The sequence below is a fragment of the Oryctolagus cuniculus genome, chromosome 11 (genome assembly GCF_964237555.1).
Source record: "Oryctolagus cuniculus chromosome 11, mOryCun1.1, whole genome shotgun sequence".
NCBI lineage: Eukaryota > Metazoa > Chordata > Mammalia > Lagomorpha > Leporidae > Oryctolagus > Oryctolagus cuniculus.
Window position 1 is genome coordinate 90,762,957 of NC_091442.1, and position 15,593 is coordinate 90,778,549.

The window sequence follows — 15,593 nt, forward strand, 5'->3', positions numbered from 1 at the left end:
ACCATGCATCTTCTCTGACCATAATGGAATGAAGCTGGAAATCAACAACTCAAGAATCTCTAAAACATATGCAAACATGGAGACTGGACTACATGCTCCTGAATGAACAGTGGGTCATAGATGAAATCGAAAAACTGTTGAAGAACAGTTTTTTTTTTTTTCATACTATTTGTTGAAATCTTTACTTATCATAGAGTTAACCTTCTGTGTATAAAGTTAATTGAAAATTATTTTAGGCCGGCGCCGTGGCTCACTAGGCTAATCCTCCGCCTAGCGGCGCCGGCACACCAGGTTCTAGTCCCGGTCGGGGCGCCGGATTCTGTCCCGGTTGCCCCTCTTCCAGGCCAGCTCTCTGCTGTGGCCAGGGAGTGCAGTGGAGGATGGCCCGGGTGCTTGGCCCTGCACCCCATGGGAGACCAGGAAAAGCACCTGGCTCCTGGCTCCTGCCATCGGATCAGCGCGGTGCTCCGGCCGCAGCGCGCTGGCCGCGGCGGCCATTGGAGGGTGAACCAACGGCAAAGGAAGACCTTTCTCTCTGTCTCTCCCTCTCACTGTCCACTCTGCCTGTCAAAAAAAAAAAAAAAAAAAAGAAAATTATTTTAGTAAAAAATAAGAATGAGAATAAGAGAGAGAGGAGGAAAAAGGATGGGAGCGGGGGTGAGAGGGTGGATACAGTGGGAAGAATCGCTGTTCTTAAAGTTATATTTATGAAATGTGTGAAGTTTGTATACCTTAAATAAAAGGTTTCTAGGAAAAAATGTTCTCAGGAATTATATTGTAAATAATAATCTCAAATTGTACTTCATATACCAAGGTATTTCAAGTAGCTCAGGTGCAACAGAATCAAAGTTATGAGATTATTTTTATGCAAAAAATGGAAAATGCATGTTATCAAAAACTACGTGTGGATTTCAAAATCACTTTTCTATTAAAAGAAGCTCTATTCCTAGTTCTATTTTTCCATGAATGTTTTGAAGAATCTTCGCATTGTATCTTCCAAATGTAAGTGGACAAACAACACCTGTTCCCCCACCTTTTTCATATTGGCTTGATTTGGGAGATGCCCGTATAAGGTATTTTTGTTTTTAAGTTTTTATCTGATACTACCACACACTTAAGAATACAGAAACTTGAAATCCCTGTTTCCTAGAGGGTTAATGTACGCTTTGCTTTATTTTAATTTACAAGATATCTGACATCTGAAAAGAAAGTATGTATTTCAGAACATTAAAATAAAACAAGCAGAGCTTAATGGCAATAATGCTTCAACTTCTCTTATGACAAGTATGATAAATATTAGAGGCAAAGTAAAAGTTGCTTTGCTTTGCACTAGACTAATTTTAGCTCAGTGTGACAGATAAACCAAACTTCTTCATATTAATCAGAAACCCCTACTGCCAGTAATGTTTTAATTATTAAATATGATAAAATGAATAATTATAGCTTATTTCAAAAGATGAGATCCATGAGAAAAGATGAGATCCATAGCAAAAAAGGCTGGCAATGACTGATACCCCCAAAAGGACCATCAAGCTCCAAAGAATGGCTTTTAATTTTTTTAAAGAAAGTTCCTGTATTAAAATATTCATACTTTAGAAGGTAAATGGACATACAAATAAAGATATATGGGTTGTACTAGGGAGATATTCAAGACACCATAAGACCTAAAAGAGAGAGTTCCTAACTTCTAGGTGGAAGGAGAGAAGGGAATTCAGGGAGCACTTTCCCTATGAGTGCACACTAAAGAAAATGGAAGGATGACCTGAATTTTGCTGAGTTGCACACATTAGGATGTCACGATCTTTCTGAAGGATGCAGTTCTGGATTACACAGCCTGGACAAATGTTCCCAGGAACACAGAGACAATCACATGAGAGGAGTCTTACAGAAGTAGGGGAAGATGGGGTGTGAGGGTGGTAGATACATTAGGCATTCCAGTAAAGGATACTTGGAACTCAGCTTTATGAGAATGACTTTTACTTAATGATGAAACCATAAACATATCCTTACTAATTACTTGAGCTTGACAACCTTTTCTACTAAAGTAGCATCTAATACAAAAGAGAAGGAGGACACGGTCTCTACCCTTCACACATTTACTCCCGATGTATATTTTGTATCCTAAATTAGCTGGGCCTGTTTCCTCAAGTAAAATAAAAACTACCTCAGGGCTATTAAATATAATTATACAAGTTAATACATGTTTAATACCTTGCACAGTGCCTGGTACACAGTAGATGACAAATGAACGTAAATTAAATAGAAATCTGAATTTTTCATTATATTTTTACAGCAACTTTATGAATCAGCAGAGTTACTATTAGTCCCTTATTACAGTGAAGAAATCTAAGTTTAAAGACATTAAATAATCATTCCTGCTCCCTCCCTCTCACTTCTCCCCTCCTCCAAAATAAGTATGAAGAAGCAGACCTCATTAAGGTCTTGGTTCCAAAAGCAGTACTTATTCCTCAACTCTAAAAAATGCCAATTTTCAGAGGTAATTTCCTCTTCAAAATTATAATTTAACCCTGTTAAAAATCAACACTGGCAATATTATTAAACTTTTTCTCACAAAAAGAAATCAGTATCAAATTCCACTAAGAATATACTGCATGTTTATAATTTTCTTAAAAACAAATTAAAACATCTAATCACGTGTCTAAAATGTTATAAGCACTTACTTTGACACTTCAACTTTTAGTTCCATTTCGTTCTTCTCTAACTCTAGAATCCGTTGTCTATCAGCATCACTTACTGCCTTGCTCACACTGTCAGCTAATTCATCTCTTAACATCTGTTCCACCTTCTGTGCATCTAAGTTGATTTTGGTAAGCTAAGAAAAAGTAACAAAAATAGTTCAAATACATCAGTTTTGGTGAAGTTTTCCTGAAAATTTAGTTTTCAAATACTGTGATCCTCTTTACTTTGCCTTAATCCAGATCAAGGTATGAAGTGTTAACAGATTAAAGAAGATATGACAGGAAAGAGGAACAAATTATGGAAAGTCTGGCTATATAGTCCATTGATCAAAAGCCATTTAAATTAGGGAACTTATTATCTCATAATTCCAAGATAAGCAAACATTGTAAGAGCTGTTTAATCATAAATTATTGAATACTTGCCGACTATATTTATTGTCAAGCAGCTTAAAGATTCTGATCACATTCAAAAAAAAAATCTAAAACTTCCTATTAGTATTGTAGCCTCTGAAAGCAGAGGAACTGTCTCTTTTGTTTCTTGCTGTAGTCCCAGGCCTCAAACATGGTCTGATAAGTAATAGGCAATGAAAGAATAGTTGTTAAATACAGAGCAGAAGGCAATTCTATCATTATGTAAATAACATCTGCCTGGGAAAGCAGTGGAGGATGGGTCAAATACTTGGGGCCCTGCACCCAGGTGGGAGACTTGAATGAAGCTCCTGGCTGCTGACTTTGGCCTGGCTCAAAACAGATTGTGGCTATTTGGGGAATGAACTAGAAGATGAAGGATCTCTCTGGATCTCTCTCTCTCTCTCTTTCTCTACCTCTCCCCCCCCCACCTCCCTCTCTCTTCCTATGTCTGTAACTCTGTCTGTCAAATAAATCAATAAATCTTTTTAAGAAACCTAATAATGTAACATGCTAGTAAACAAGAACTCACTCACAGAAATAACCTGCTTTAGTTTTAAACAATTCAGATTTTAAAGTAACTCTTATTTATCATTACATGAAACACAAACACTATATTAATATTCAATTTCAAAGATACAAACAAATCTTTTAACAATAATACAATGTCTACCAAGACAATCTTTTACTCTCCAATTATACTTTAAAAATAATATCAAACCTCAGAAAATTTGGTTTCCAATTCAAAATTACGTTCTTCCATTTGTTTCAATGAAGTCCTTAAGTGTTCATACATTTTTTGACAGTGTTCAGCCCGCTGCCTCTCATTTAACTCCTTCATCTCCAACATAGTGATTTTTTTTGAAATAGAAACAATTTCACTGTTGGTTATTGATTTTTTTGCTTTGTCCATGTTAGATTCATTTCCTACATGCAATAATATTTCAGTTAATCTTATATTGTTTATAATAAAATTGTATCTCAGATATTTTAGATGTTGTATATATGGAAGCAATAGAGTTGAATGACAGACCTGGATTAAATCCTCTCAGCTCTGTAATTTCCTGCCTATCTGATGTCTATCCCATTTACTCTCCCTGGAACTTACGTTAAGTAGGTCTTAGGATCCCATCAATCAAATGATAACGAAAAACTATTCCTAGTGGTGTGGAGGTGTCACAATAGAGAAATTAAAAAATGGTAAATAAATACATTTTACTGAGAGGTGATGAACTGTATGAGGAGCAACTCAATAAAGCAACACTACCTTGTGAATTTAAGTGCATTGACTTGCTTTGTAAAGTCTCACAAAGCCAAGCTGTAAAAAAATAAATAAATAAAATCCAGCACTGTTTGAGACATTTTATCAAGTGTGATTCCAAATCATGGGCACTATTTGAACTTTATATACATTTAATATCAAATATTTCATATTTTTACTAGTTGTTATACCCTAATGTTATTCATATTAGTTTTTTGGCTCATCGTTGAATAAAAAAAAATCTGTTGTTAAATAAAAAAAAAGGAACCAAAAGCCCTGATTTACTAGAAAAAATAACACAAAGAACGCCATTACTTACTCTTTTTTTGAGAGGAGGGAAAAAGCTTACACTTTTGATTTGCATACCAGGCATATTCCAGAAAAAAAGCAAAATATGGTAGTGTCTTGTCTTTTACAGACACAATTAAAATGGTGAAATTAAAACATGTTTATTTTTGAAATCCATGCATATGAGGAGGTCACCAAAAATTTAAAAGAAATGTATATTATGAAAATACTATTCACAGGGCAGGCATTTGAGGGAGTGGTTAAGGCATTGTTTGAGAGGTCCACATCTCATACTGGAGTGTCTGAGTTCAAGGCCTACATCCACTTATAATTCCAGTTTCCTGCTAATGTGCAGTTCGGAAGGTAGCAGGTGATAGCTCAAATAATTGGGTCTCTGTTACCCAGTGGGAGACCCAGCTTTGGCCTGGCCTAGTCCTGGCAGTTGAGGCATTAGGGGAGTAAACCAGCAGATGAAGATCTGTCTGTCTCTGTCTCTCTACCTTTCACAGAAATGAAAATAAGTATATTTTTATATTTTTAAAAATAAAAATACTATTTATGGATTTCAAAAATTTGTGTACCAAAACAAACTTTTCTTTTGGTTCTATTTTCCCACAAACTTTTTACATATAAACAACTAAAACCCATTCTCTATTCTGTATTGTGCTAAACTCTGAAAAAGAATTGAAGCATGCCAGAGGGGCTGAAGCAAATTAGCCATCTGATTTTGTCAGGTTGGGAGTTTTCTTAAACAGAGATGAGCACAACAGGCTACCATCAACAAATTCCTGGATGAAAAAACGCTAATGAACTGACACATAAACAAATATATAAAGGCAACAGGAAATAAGGAAAAGCTCTTAACCTGCAGTGATATAAAGCCACTTCGGGAAGAAATTAAGATGTCTTAAAATTATGCACTTATTACTGTTAGTAAGGGGGAAATCTTGAAGAGCGTTAGATCTCAAAGGTCCAGGAAACAAACAAAAAGGCCTCATCCAGAGCAGCTGTAAAGTACAATCCTATCAGATAAAATTACTGGATGCCATAAACTAGATATTCATTTAAAAATTAATGTGGAAAACCCTAGCCGGAGCCTAAAAGTTTTAATACTTCCTGAGACAGTACTATCTCTATTAGATATACATGAAGATGTTCATTATAGCACTGTAAACAGAGAAACTAAGAAAAGCAAGTGATGGAATCCTAATCATTCACAGTAGGATATTGCCTGAATATTTACATTTAGAAGTATGATTTAAAAAGCAGGGTAATATTTTGATATCTACTAAATAAAAACAGAAAATAAAAATATATATACTATATTTTGAGGTGAATAAAATATGTAAGCTTATACATGAAAAATATAATGTAGTAGTAGAATTATGGGCAATACAAATACCTTTCAAATTTAGTGTGATGTATTATGGTAATATTTTAAAATAAAAATATTTAACAGGTTGGTACTGTGGTATAGCAGATAAAGCCACCACCTGCAGTGCCGGAATTCCATATGGACACCGGTTCTAGTCTTGGCTGCTCCACTTCCAATCCAGCTCTCTGCTATGGCCTGGGAAAGCAGTACAAGATGGCTCAAGTTCTTGGGCCCCTGCATCCGCATGGGAGACCCAGAAGAAACTCCTGGCTCCTGGCTTTGGATGGGTACAGCTCAGCCATTGCAGCCAATTCGGGAGTGAACCAGCGGATGGAAGACCTCTCTCTCTCTCTCTGCCTCTCCTCTCTCTGTGTAACTCTGACTTTCAAATACATAAATAAATATTTTTTAAAAATATATTTAATGATACATAACTAGTATAACTTTATAATCCATGAAAGAACTCATATTACTATTATTAGAATGTAAGTATTTTGAAATAAACATTCAAGTTTAAGAACTGAAAACCAAATTTTGGCAGGGATTAGTACAGGATATTATTCAACAAATTCTTGTCAACTATTAGGCTGGGAGTTCATTTTTTCAATCAATACTTCCTTTTCATCTGGTTTACAAATAGAACTTCAAATGAAGAATATTCATTATTAGATCCTAATCATTTTAATATTATTAGAGTCCTAAGACCTACTTAATTTAGTTTCTTGTTCCCAGGCTTGTTCAATAGTGTGAAGTTTTTCCTTGGTAATCTCCAGTTCTTTATTTAGAGACTCCATTTGTTCTTTTAAAGATGCGTTTTCACACTGAATAAAAGAGAAACATCACTGAGAAACTACATTGTAATTTAAACCAATAATGCAAAAAATTACATTATCTTAACTTTATGAAGTATCTCTTAAATCTCACAATCTAGCATTCTACAAAATTAGAACCCTCTTCATAAAGTACATAAATAAATATATAATATAAATTATTTTTAAGCAATTAAGTCCTATGTATCTAATATGTGGCCCTAAATTTCTGAGTTCAGCTCCTGCCAATGAAACTGTAGGTTCATTTTGGTCAAACTGGAATATTCAAGAATTTCACAACCTTCACAGACCAGTGCTTACCTCCATCATTCACACAAACACTGTTGAATATCCCTAGCATGTCATCAGTGACAGGTGTGGGATGTTTATGGTGGAAAGACAGACAAAATTCTGTCCTGCCTAAACCTCATCATGTAGTATCTGTGTGCACATGTGTGTGAAAAGAGGTAAAGAGTGCTTGCAAGGCAGCATATAAGAAATAGATAAACAAACAATCCATTAAAATGTCAAGATTCAGAAGCAAAAAAACAGGGTACCTGTCCCTGAGGCAGAGATTAATAAAAGGAAGTATATTTAGACAAAGTAGTTGAAGAAGGTCTTCACCACCAAAAAGGTGGACTTAAGTTGACACCTAAGAAATGAGAAGAAGCTAATCTTGACAGGAAATCATACAGGGAGAAGAGTATGCTTTGGTAAACTCAGATGCTATAAAGCAAGAATGAGTCTGGAGGATTAGAAGACATGAGAGGGTCCAGTGGCTATAACAGAACTATATGTAAGAGAGGCATATTCACAGAATGAATGAAACTTAGAATACTTTACTCTTCTATCTCCACAAAAAGAAAAGATGGGAACTTATGGGGCTTATGTGTTCCATGCTTTTACTTTAAGAACTTGGTTGAAGAAGATTTGAGGGGTCAGTCTTATGGCACAGCAGGTTAAGCTAGCTCCTGTGACACCAGCATCCCAAATGGGTGTCGGCTCAAATCCCAGCTGAGCCACTTCCAATCTAGCTTCCTGCTAATGTGCCAGGAAAGCAGTGGAAGATTACCCAAATGTGGGAGATCCAGATGGAGTTCCAGGCTACTGGCTTCAGTCTAGTGGAAACCTGGCTGTTGCAATTGAGAAGTGAACCAGCGAATGGAAAATCCCTCCTCCTTCTCTCTGTACCTCTGTTTTGCAAATAAAATAACTAATTTAAAAAAGGCAAAATAATTTCTTCATCTATGAAATCAAACCATTCATATTTATCTTTAAAAAAAAAAAGAGATCTGACTCAGTTAAATTATGCAAGTAGGTTAGGAGGATGACCTAGATGAAGTCATCCTATTCTGAAATGATGAACAGACTTTATCATATTGATATTCAAAACCAAAATGTTTTAGAAATATAATCATAAATTATACCTGTTAAATTTACATAAACAGAGGCAAACTTTAATCAATTAAAATCTGTAAAAATCTTCCCACATAATCACTGAAGAAAAATTACTAACATTCCAAGGGTCAGCAATTACACAAACTTACCTCTAGGTGTTCCAAGTTATTTGTTCTTTGAACGAGCATATTATCCTTTTGTAAGATGTCCCTGTACTTAGCAGTCAGTTCATTGTATTGTTTATTGGCCAATTCTAGTTCAGATAAAGCAACACTGTTGTCTATAACTTTTTGGAGAGCTGCAATCTTGAAAATGGCCATTTCCTATGTGAATAAGGATACACTGAATTACACTGGCGTATTTTTTTCAGGTGAAGCACTAGCCATTTCTGAGAAGCCTAAAACAAGATAATGCAGCTGAGGGGCCAGCGTCGTGGCACACTAGGTTAATCCTCCACCTGCGGAGATGGCATCCCATATGGCTCCTGGCTTCGGAATACTGTTAATAAGTATAAAGATTTTGCAATTCCTAATGAAAAACTTGAGTCAGGCAACAATCATCAGTGGATGCTAAAACCATTAGGAGGATGTTTGAAGAATTAGTCATTTACATAATATTATCAAATTATCAGTTATTAAGTCCCTTAATAATGAAAGAATGTTTGTCCTCCATTTAAAATAGTAATCTAATGCAATGTTCCATCTCTTGAAGTGATGCTATATAAAGTATAGCACATTGCTTACTAAGTATTTTTTCCAAAATGTTCACCCAGAATCTAACCAAGGCTTCAGAGTTAACTTTTAGTAAATACAAAGGATAGAGGAAAAAGTAAAATGGCACAAATTATGTCAGATTAATCTTCAAAAATGTTCAGAGTAAAAGGGGGATTCTAGATTAAAATGATTTATGACATGTAAAATCCAAATTCAATAAATGCATGATGCTTTAATGGAACCTGGAACAACTTAGGAATGATGAATATAGTTTGGCCGTTAGGGAATTATCAATTTTATTATGCTTAATAAAGTTATTGTTAGTATGTAAATTTTAAAAAGGTATTATTTATTTGTAAAATATTTAGAGGAAAAATGTCCACAATTTAAATATTACTACAAAAAATAAAAGAAGCAATCATGGCAACATGTTAATAAATACTAACTACTGGCTATAGCAATAGTTAATAGGTGGTAGTGTAGACAAGGCCAAGTACAAGAATCACACCACACACAACCAGTCTCAAAAATGGCACAGAAATAGCATCAAAAAATCACAATCACAAAGATAAAAATCTTTTATGGAGGTGGAACCTAGGTTCCTGAGGAACATGTGTTTTGCCAACAGTATAAGATGAGCCTGAAGAAGATACAGGCCAGCAACACCAAGATAATGAGTGTATGTGCCGAAGTTATCAAGACTCTTGTCAAGCCTAAGGAAGTTAAGGCCATGATCCCAAAGAGTGTCATCTGCAAGCTTGATTGATGTGCTTACATCCCCCACCCCAAACTTGGGAAGCATCCTTGTGCCAGAATTGCCAAGGGTCTTTGGCTGTTCCAGTCAAAGATCAAAGTAAAGGCCTAGACTGAGCCTCCAATTAAAGCTAAGATCAGGGCTCCGTCAAGGCCTTGACCCAAACTCAAATAAAGGCAAAGACCCAGGCTCAATCTAAGCCCAAGGCCGAGGTCAAAACCAAGCCCATGGCCCAGGTTCAAACCAAGGTACAGGAAGCACCTGGTACCTACAGCCCCAGTTCCAGTTCAGGCTCTTCCCAGAGGTGCTCAGTCCACCAGGAAGGCTTCAGAGTAACAGGCTTTGTCTGGCAATGTAAGGACAGAAGGCCTGGTGTGATCCCTGGGCTGTTGTCTACATGGAGCTAGTATCTTTCTGTGCTGTTTGCACAAATAAACCTGAGATAGGATCTCTGAAATATTTATATTTCAGTTAAATATTTATATTTATTAATCTGTGATGAGTATTTATAATGCTATATCTTTTGCATATTTGAAAATTTTTTGTTGAAAACAAAATAAATATCAGATATACCTTAAATCTTTGCAAACATCCAATTTTTTCACAAACTTCAGCTTCCATTGACATCAATTCATTCTTCTGTTTGCCATTTTCTTTTCTAAGTTGTCGTTCCATTTCTACTAAGGTTGTATACTGCCTTATGAGTGACTTTTCATTTACTTGCAAGACAGTGATTCTTCTACTATTTTCTGAAAGTGTTTTCTTCATTTCATCTGAATCCATTTGAAGAGCACTGAGCAAATTCTACACACAGACAAAAAATATTGATATTATCCTTATTAAATCTAACTATCTTAATTTGTACAGTAGATATTAATGTTGAAAGTGCTATACCCACATTATATTCTTTTACTTTTATAGCATCTTGTTGGATTTGATCCTCGAGTTTTCTCTTTTCCTCTTTAATTGCTTCAGATTCTGTTTTCCAGGTCTCCTTTTCACTAAAAATCAAAACAAAACCAAGCAAATGCCAATACAATAAATCTAATAAAATGCCTAACCAACAGAAAATTTTAGATTACAAAAGTTTAAAGTTTTTGTGGGGCTGCTGTTGTGGCACAGAGGGTAAAGCTGTAGCCTGCAATGCCAGCATTCCATATGGGTGTTGGTTCGAGTCCTGGCTGCTCCACTTCCTATCCAGCTTCCCTATAATGGCCTGGAAAAAAGCAATGGGACACCTGGAAGAAGCTCCTGGGTCCTGGCTTTGGCCTGGTCCCAACCTTGTGGCCATCTGGAGAGTGAACCAGCAGACAGAAGGTCTCCCTGTCTCTCTCTCTCCCTCTTTCTGTCTCTCCTCTATAATTCTATGAAATCAATACATTTTTAAAAAAATTTAAAGATTTCTTAAAGTTTCTGTATCTGAAAACACAAGAAGTTATATTTTTCATCATTTCATTTGTTTTTAATAAATGCAAGCTAACAGATATTTTACCAATTTATTTTCAGCCATCCATGATTCATCCTCTAAAAAAAATTATAAATACATCTGAAGCTAAGTATTGTAAACATGTTACTGAAAATAGGAAAGGGGGTGAGTGTTTGACAACAGTGAGTGAGAGACTGATCAGGAAACCTGCATTCAATATTGGAGTGCCTGGGTTCAAGCACCAGCTGCAATTCTGATTCCGAGTCCCTATGAGTATACTCGCTTAGAAGCAGCAGTGATGATTCAAGTACTTGGGTACCTGCCTTCTGCATAGGAGCCTGGCTTAGCACTAGCTGAAGGGGCATCTGGTAAGTGAACCAGTGGGCACAAGATCATTCTCTCTCTGCTCTTCAAAAAAAAAAAAAAAAAAAGAGCTCACTAGGCTAATCCTCTGCCTGTGGGGCTGGTACTCCGGGTTCTAGTCCCGGTTGGGGTGCTGGTTCTGTCCCAGTTGCTCCTCTTCCTGTCCAGCTCTCTGCTGTGGCCTGGGAGGGCAGAGGAGGATGGTCCAAGACCCTGGGCCCTGCACCCGCATGGGAGACCAGGAGGAAGCACCTGGCTCCTGGCTTCGGATCGGCACAGCGCGCCGGTAGCGGCCATTTGTGGGGTGAACCAATGAAGGGAAGACCTTTCTGTCTGTCTCTCTCACTGTCTAACTCTGCCTGTCCAAAAAAAAAAGAGGACACAGTAAAATAATCAATATCCTAAACTAAATCAAGAAATCAAGTCTCAATATTTTGAAATTATTCTTAAATTTGAGTGTTAAATATTTACAAAATATTTAGAATGCAAAAAGCAATGTAAATCATTACATTTAAAAGAAAGCTTGTAAAGGACACAGGATTTCAGTCAGGAAGAATAAGTTCAAGAGATTGTTGTAAATCATGGTGTTTAGCGTTAGTAACAGTATATTATATACTTGAAAATTGCTGAGAATAGATTTTAAGTTGTTCCCACCACACACACACACACACGATATGTGAAGCAATGCATGTGATACACAGCATGACTTAGTCACTCTACAAAGTACACATATATGAAACCATTATGTTGAGGACTTCCAGTAAGACTGTAGCTAAGATCCCCACAGAGACTCTTGTAACAGTTATTCATGCACCAATTTACCTACAAGAGCTGGAGAAGTCAGACAAGAGACGACAGTGCCTGATTTTGATGAAAGAAAGAATGAACTAAAGAAGGCAAGAAGAGTCACCTGTGTCAACTTTACCTCAATTCTGAGCTGTACAGCTTGGAAAGAGATACCTCCCTCTTGAGGGCTGGAGGGAGAGGAAATAACTCCAGATCTAGTACCAAGACCAGTATCAAGCCTACCATAATGAAACTCAGTGCCATACAGAACTCCATGGCTCATACCTGCAAGACATCTCTGCACACTGAGCCTCTGGATTTGCATCAGCCATGTGGCTAAGGAAGTTGCTCAAGCCCTCTTTCCACTGGACAGTGGGCAGGAAAGTGAACAAATGACATTTGCATTCACTGAGATAATGATGGCCTTATAAAGAAGGGAACTAGACATAGCATCTGCCATTGCATGTCTCAAGATCAACCCTGAACCAAGAGAAACTCCACCTGGCAGGAAAAGGCTATGCATAAAGAGTCCCAGCAGTCCTCACTCTTGGCAAAGACACCTGAGGTATTTACTGCTGTAAAACCCTGGGGCCCTAGCAGACCCTGAAGCAATTTGGAAGCTGCTGGGATACCATACCACTGCATTGTCCCAGAGAGAGAGCCTAGCCAACCTTGTACCCTATTACACCCAGTCTCTTGCAGTATGGGGCCAGCCTGAAGCCCCACCCAACTAAGGTCTTATGAAGCAACCACTCCCAGCAGCTCCACAGCAGGGTCCCTGTAAGCCAGCCAGGAGCCCTGCCTGCTCACCCATAAACCTGGGTGGTACACCCTGAGGGTCTTGGCCTATAGAAGCTCTCCAAAAATGGTTGAAGGGCCAGTATTGTGCCAAAGTAGTTTTGAGCCCCAGCTGCCCAATTTTTGATCCAGCTCCCTGCCGATGCACCTGGGAAAGCAGCAGAAGCTTGCCCAATTTTTTGGGCCCTTGACACCCACATGGGAGACTTGGATGAAGCCCCTGGCTTCTGGCTTTTGCTGGCTAGTGCTAACTGTTGCAACTATCTGGAGAGTGAATTAGTAGATGGAAGATCTCTCTTGCTCTGTCTTTCCCTCTCTCTCCATAATGCTTTCAAAATAAATAAATAAATTTTTAGGTTAAAAAAAGAGGGAAAGAATCAGGGACAAGGCTAAAGTATATGAATTTTGCTTGTTATTTTCATTATGATCAAGAATATACTGCAATTATATTCATAAAGTTTTGCTAACACCCATGCCTTAGTACCTTAGATAATCTTTATATAATAAGCTTTGTTGATGACGAATTACTGCAAATTTTCTGTTATAGTCTTCAAGAGAATCTTCTAAATTCTTCAACTTACATTCTTTATTTTCCAGTTCCTAAAAAACATTTTAGATACAAGAATTAAAAAAAATCATCAGCATATACTTTGAATTTGAACATATAAATTCATATTCTGGCAAGATTATAGAATACATATAAAAAAGAAAAGCCATAAAGTTCATAAGCAGCACAGATATGTTGATACTGTGATATGTTGAGCATTCTAGTTTTAGGCACATAGAATAAGACCATATACATTAAAAAGGAGTACTATGCAAAAGGTAAACTTCCATATTCTATCACAGTCACAGTAAACACACAAATCATCAAATACAACAGTTACCATAAGCACAACCCTTTATGAGATAGATCAAAGACTTACAAACTTACCATCAATTACTCAGCCACATACTCATTGTGAATATATACATTCATACCTCCACTCAAATTATCCCTTCAGGTTATTTAAAGATGAAAAAATTGAGACTTAAAAATGATTAAACAACTTAATCAGCATTTAAAAGAATTCACTAATACACCTTTGGCAACCCTTTACCAAGTATATATGTCAGTTTTGGGTCCTGGGTGCCTTTCATATAGGCAGATCCAACATTTGAGGTATACTCTGAACTCTGCCACCTCCCTCCCTCTGTGCTGCCTTAGGATAGAGTCCAAGTACCTGTTTGCCACTGTGGACAAGGTTTCAGAATACCAAGGAGTACACTCTAATCTATCATGATACTTCTCATTTTTTACATAAAGGTGGAAAAACATGAATCATCTCAAATGATACAGCAATGTGAAACTGCCATTACTTGTTAACAAAGTCCCTCTATTGTAATTTTAGAGTGCTAAAATTAGAAATTTAAAAGTAGTGCTATAACAATATACATTATAATGTTCTGATACATAATTAAAAGTTGTCCCTACCTTACTTGGATTACATACAAATTCAAATATTCAGAAAAAGATAATTAATGTAATTTCCAAATACAAAACAGCATTTTTTTCATAATCAGAGCTCAAATACCAATGGATTCACCAATGGGTCATCTAGCAGAGGAAAACAGTGGTACTTAGAGCCAAAAACATTTTCAATGCTTCTGAGTACATTTTTACAATTATTCTAGTAGTGTGTGTGACACTGTAAATATTCCAACTTTAAATGAAATAATAAAAAGCATCTCTAATTAGGCCATTCATAATGGCCACGACATAGACAGCAAAACAGAGACACAAACACAAAGCAAGAAGTAGAGCACACTTTATAATTTACTGATGGATTAATTAACATTTTACAACATAAATGAAAGAAAAAATAGCAGGCCATTTGACTTGAGATTTTTTTTGTTCTTGCAGTTAACACAAAAAAGAAGACAAGTCCACTAATGATGCAAAAAATTTTGTAAGCATTGTTCTCTTGGATTGCTGTTCCAACCAGCAATAAATAGAAGTGCTCATCTTATTTATATATCACTATTTCATAGTAGCTGCTTGTTGTTCTACATGTCAGACACATTTCATACAAATGATATGCATATGAACAAAATATGTGAACCTGCCTCTAGCGCAGATGAATGGTATAAATTGTGTCTATAGTATCCCCTCTAATATAAAAATCTAATAATATATTTCACCATTAATATTATGAGAACTAAAAGGACTATATGAAGAATAAATTAAGAAATATACTATCCATGATTTTTGTTATTCACATGCATAACTTTCAGTACCTGTAAAAGATGTATTAAATATTCATTCTGAGAATTAATAATATTGGCACTAGATGGTGTTATCCCATCAGGTAAGTCTATTCCTTTAAAAACCACATTGGATCCTTCTGATTTTCGTAAAAGACTGGTTTCTTTTTCAAGATGATCTATCTGGAAACAAACAATCTGGTATGAGACTCACATCTCTTAAATCCAAAAAAAGACAAACAAAAACACAGTAATTCATACTTAAAACTTT

At 36.3% G+C, this 15,593-nt stretch overlaps 1 protein-coding gene across 6 annotated transcripts in view; it reads right to left on the reverse strand.

Moving 5' to 3' along the window:
• Positions 1–15,593, reverse strand: part of CEP290 (centrosomal protein 290) — a 91,108-nt gene that overhangs the window by 47,019 nt on the left and 28,496 nt on the right. For all 6 annotated transcript variants that reach the window (XM_070052680.1, XM_070052676.1, XM_070052679.1 and 3 more), the window contains 8 exons: positions 15,356–15,505; positions 13,563–13,678; positions 10,604–10,706; positions 10,279–10,509; positions 8,388–8,561; positions 6,741–6,852; positions 3,829–4,034; positions 2,682–2,833 (listed from right to left, as the gene is read on the reverse strand). In XM_070052680.1, the coding sequence (XP_069908781.1) occupies positions 2,682–2,833; positions 3,829–4,034; positions 6,741–6,852; positions 8,388–8,561; positions 10,279–10,509; positions 10,604–10,706; positions 13,563–13,678; positions 15,356–15,505 (1,244 nt within the window). The remainder of the gene's footprint in view (positions 1–2,681; positions 2,834–3,828; positions 4,035–6,740; positions 6,853–8,387; positions 8,562–10,278; positions 10,510–10,603; positions 10,707–13,562; positions 13,679–15,355; positions 15,506–15,593) is intronic.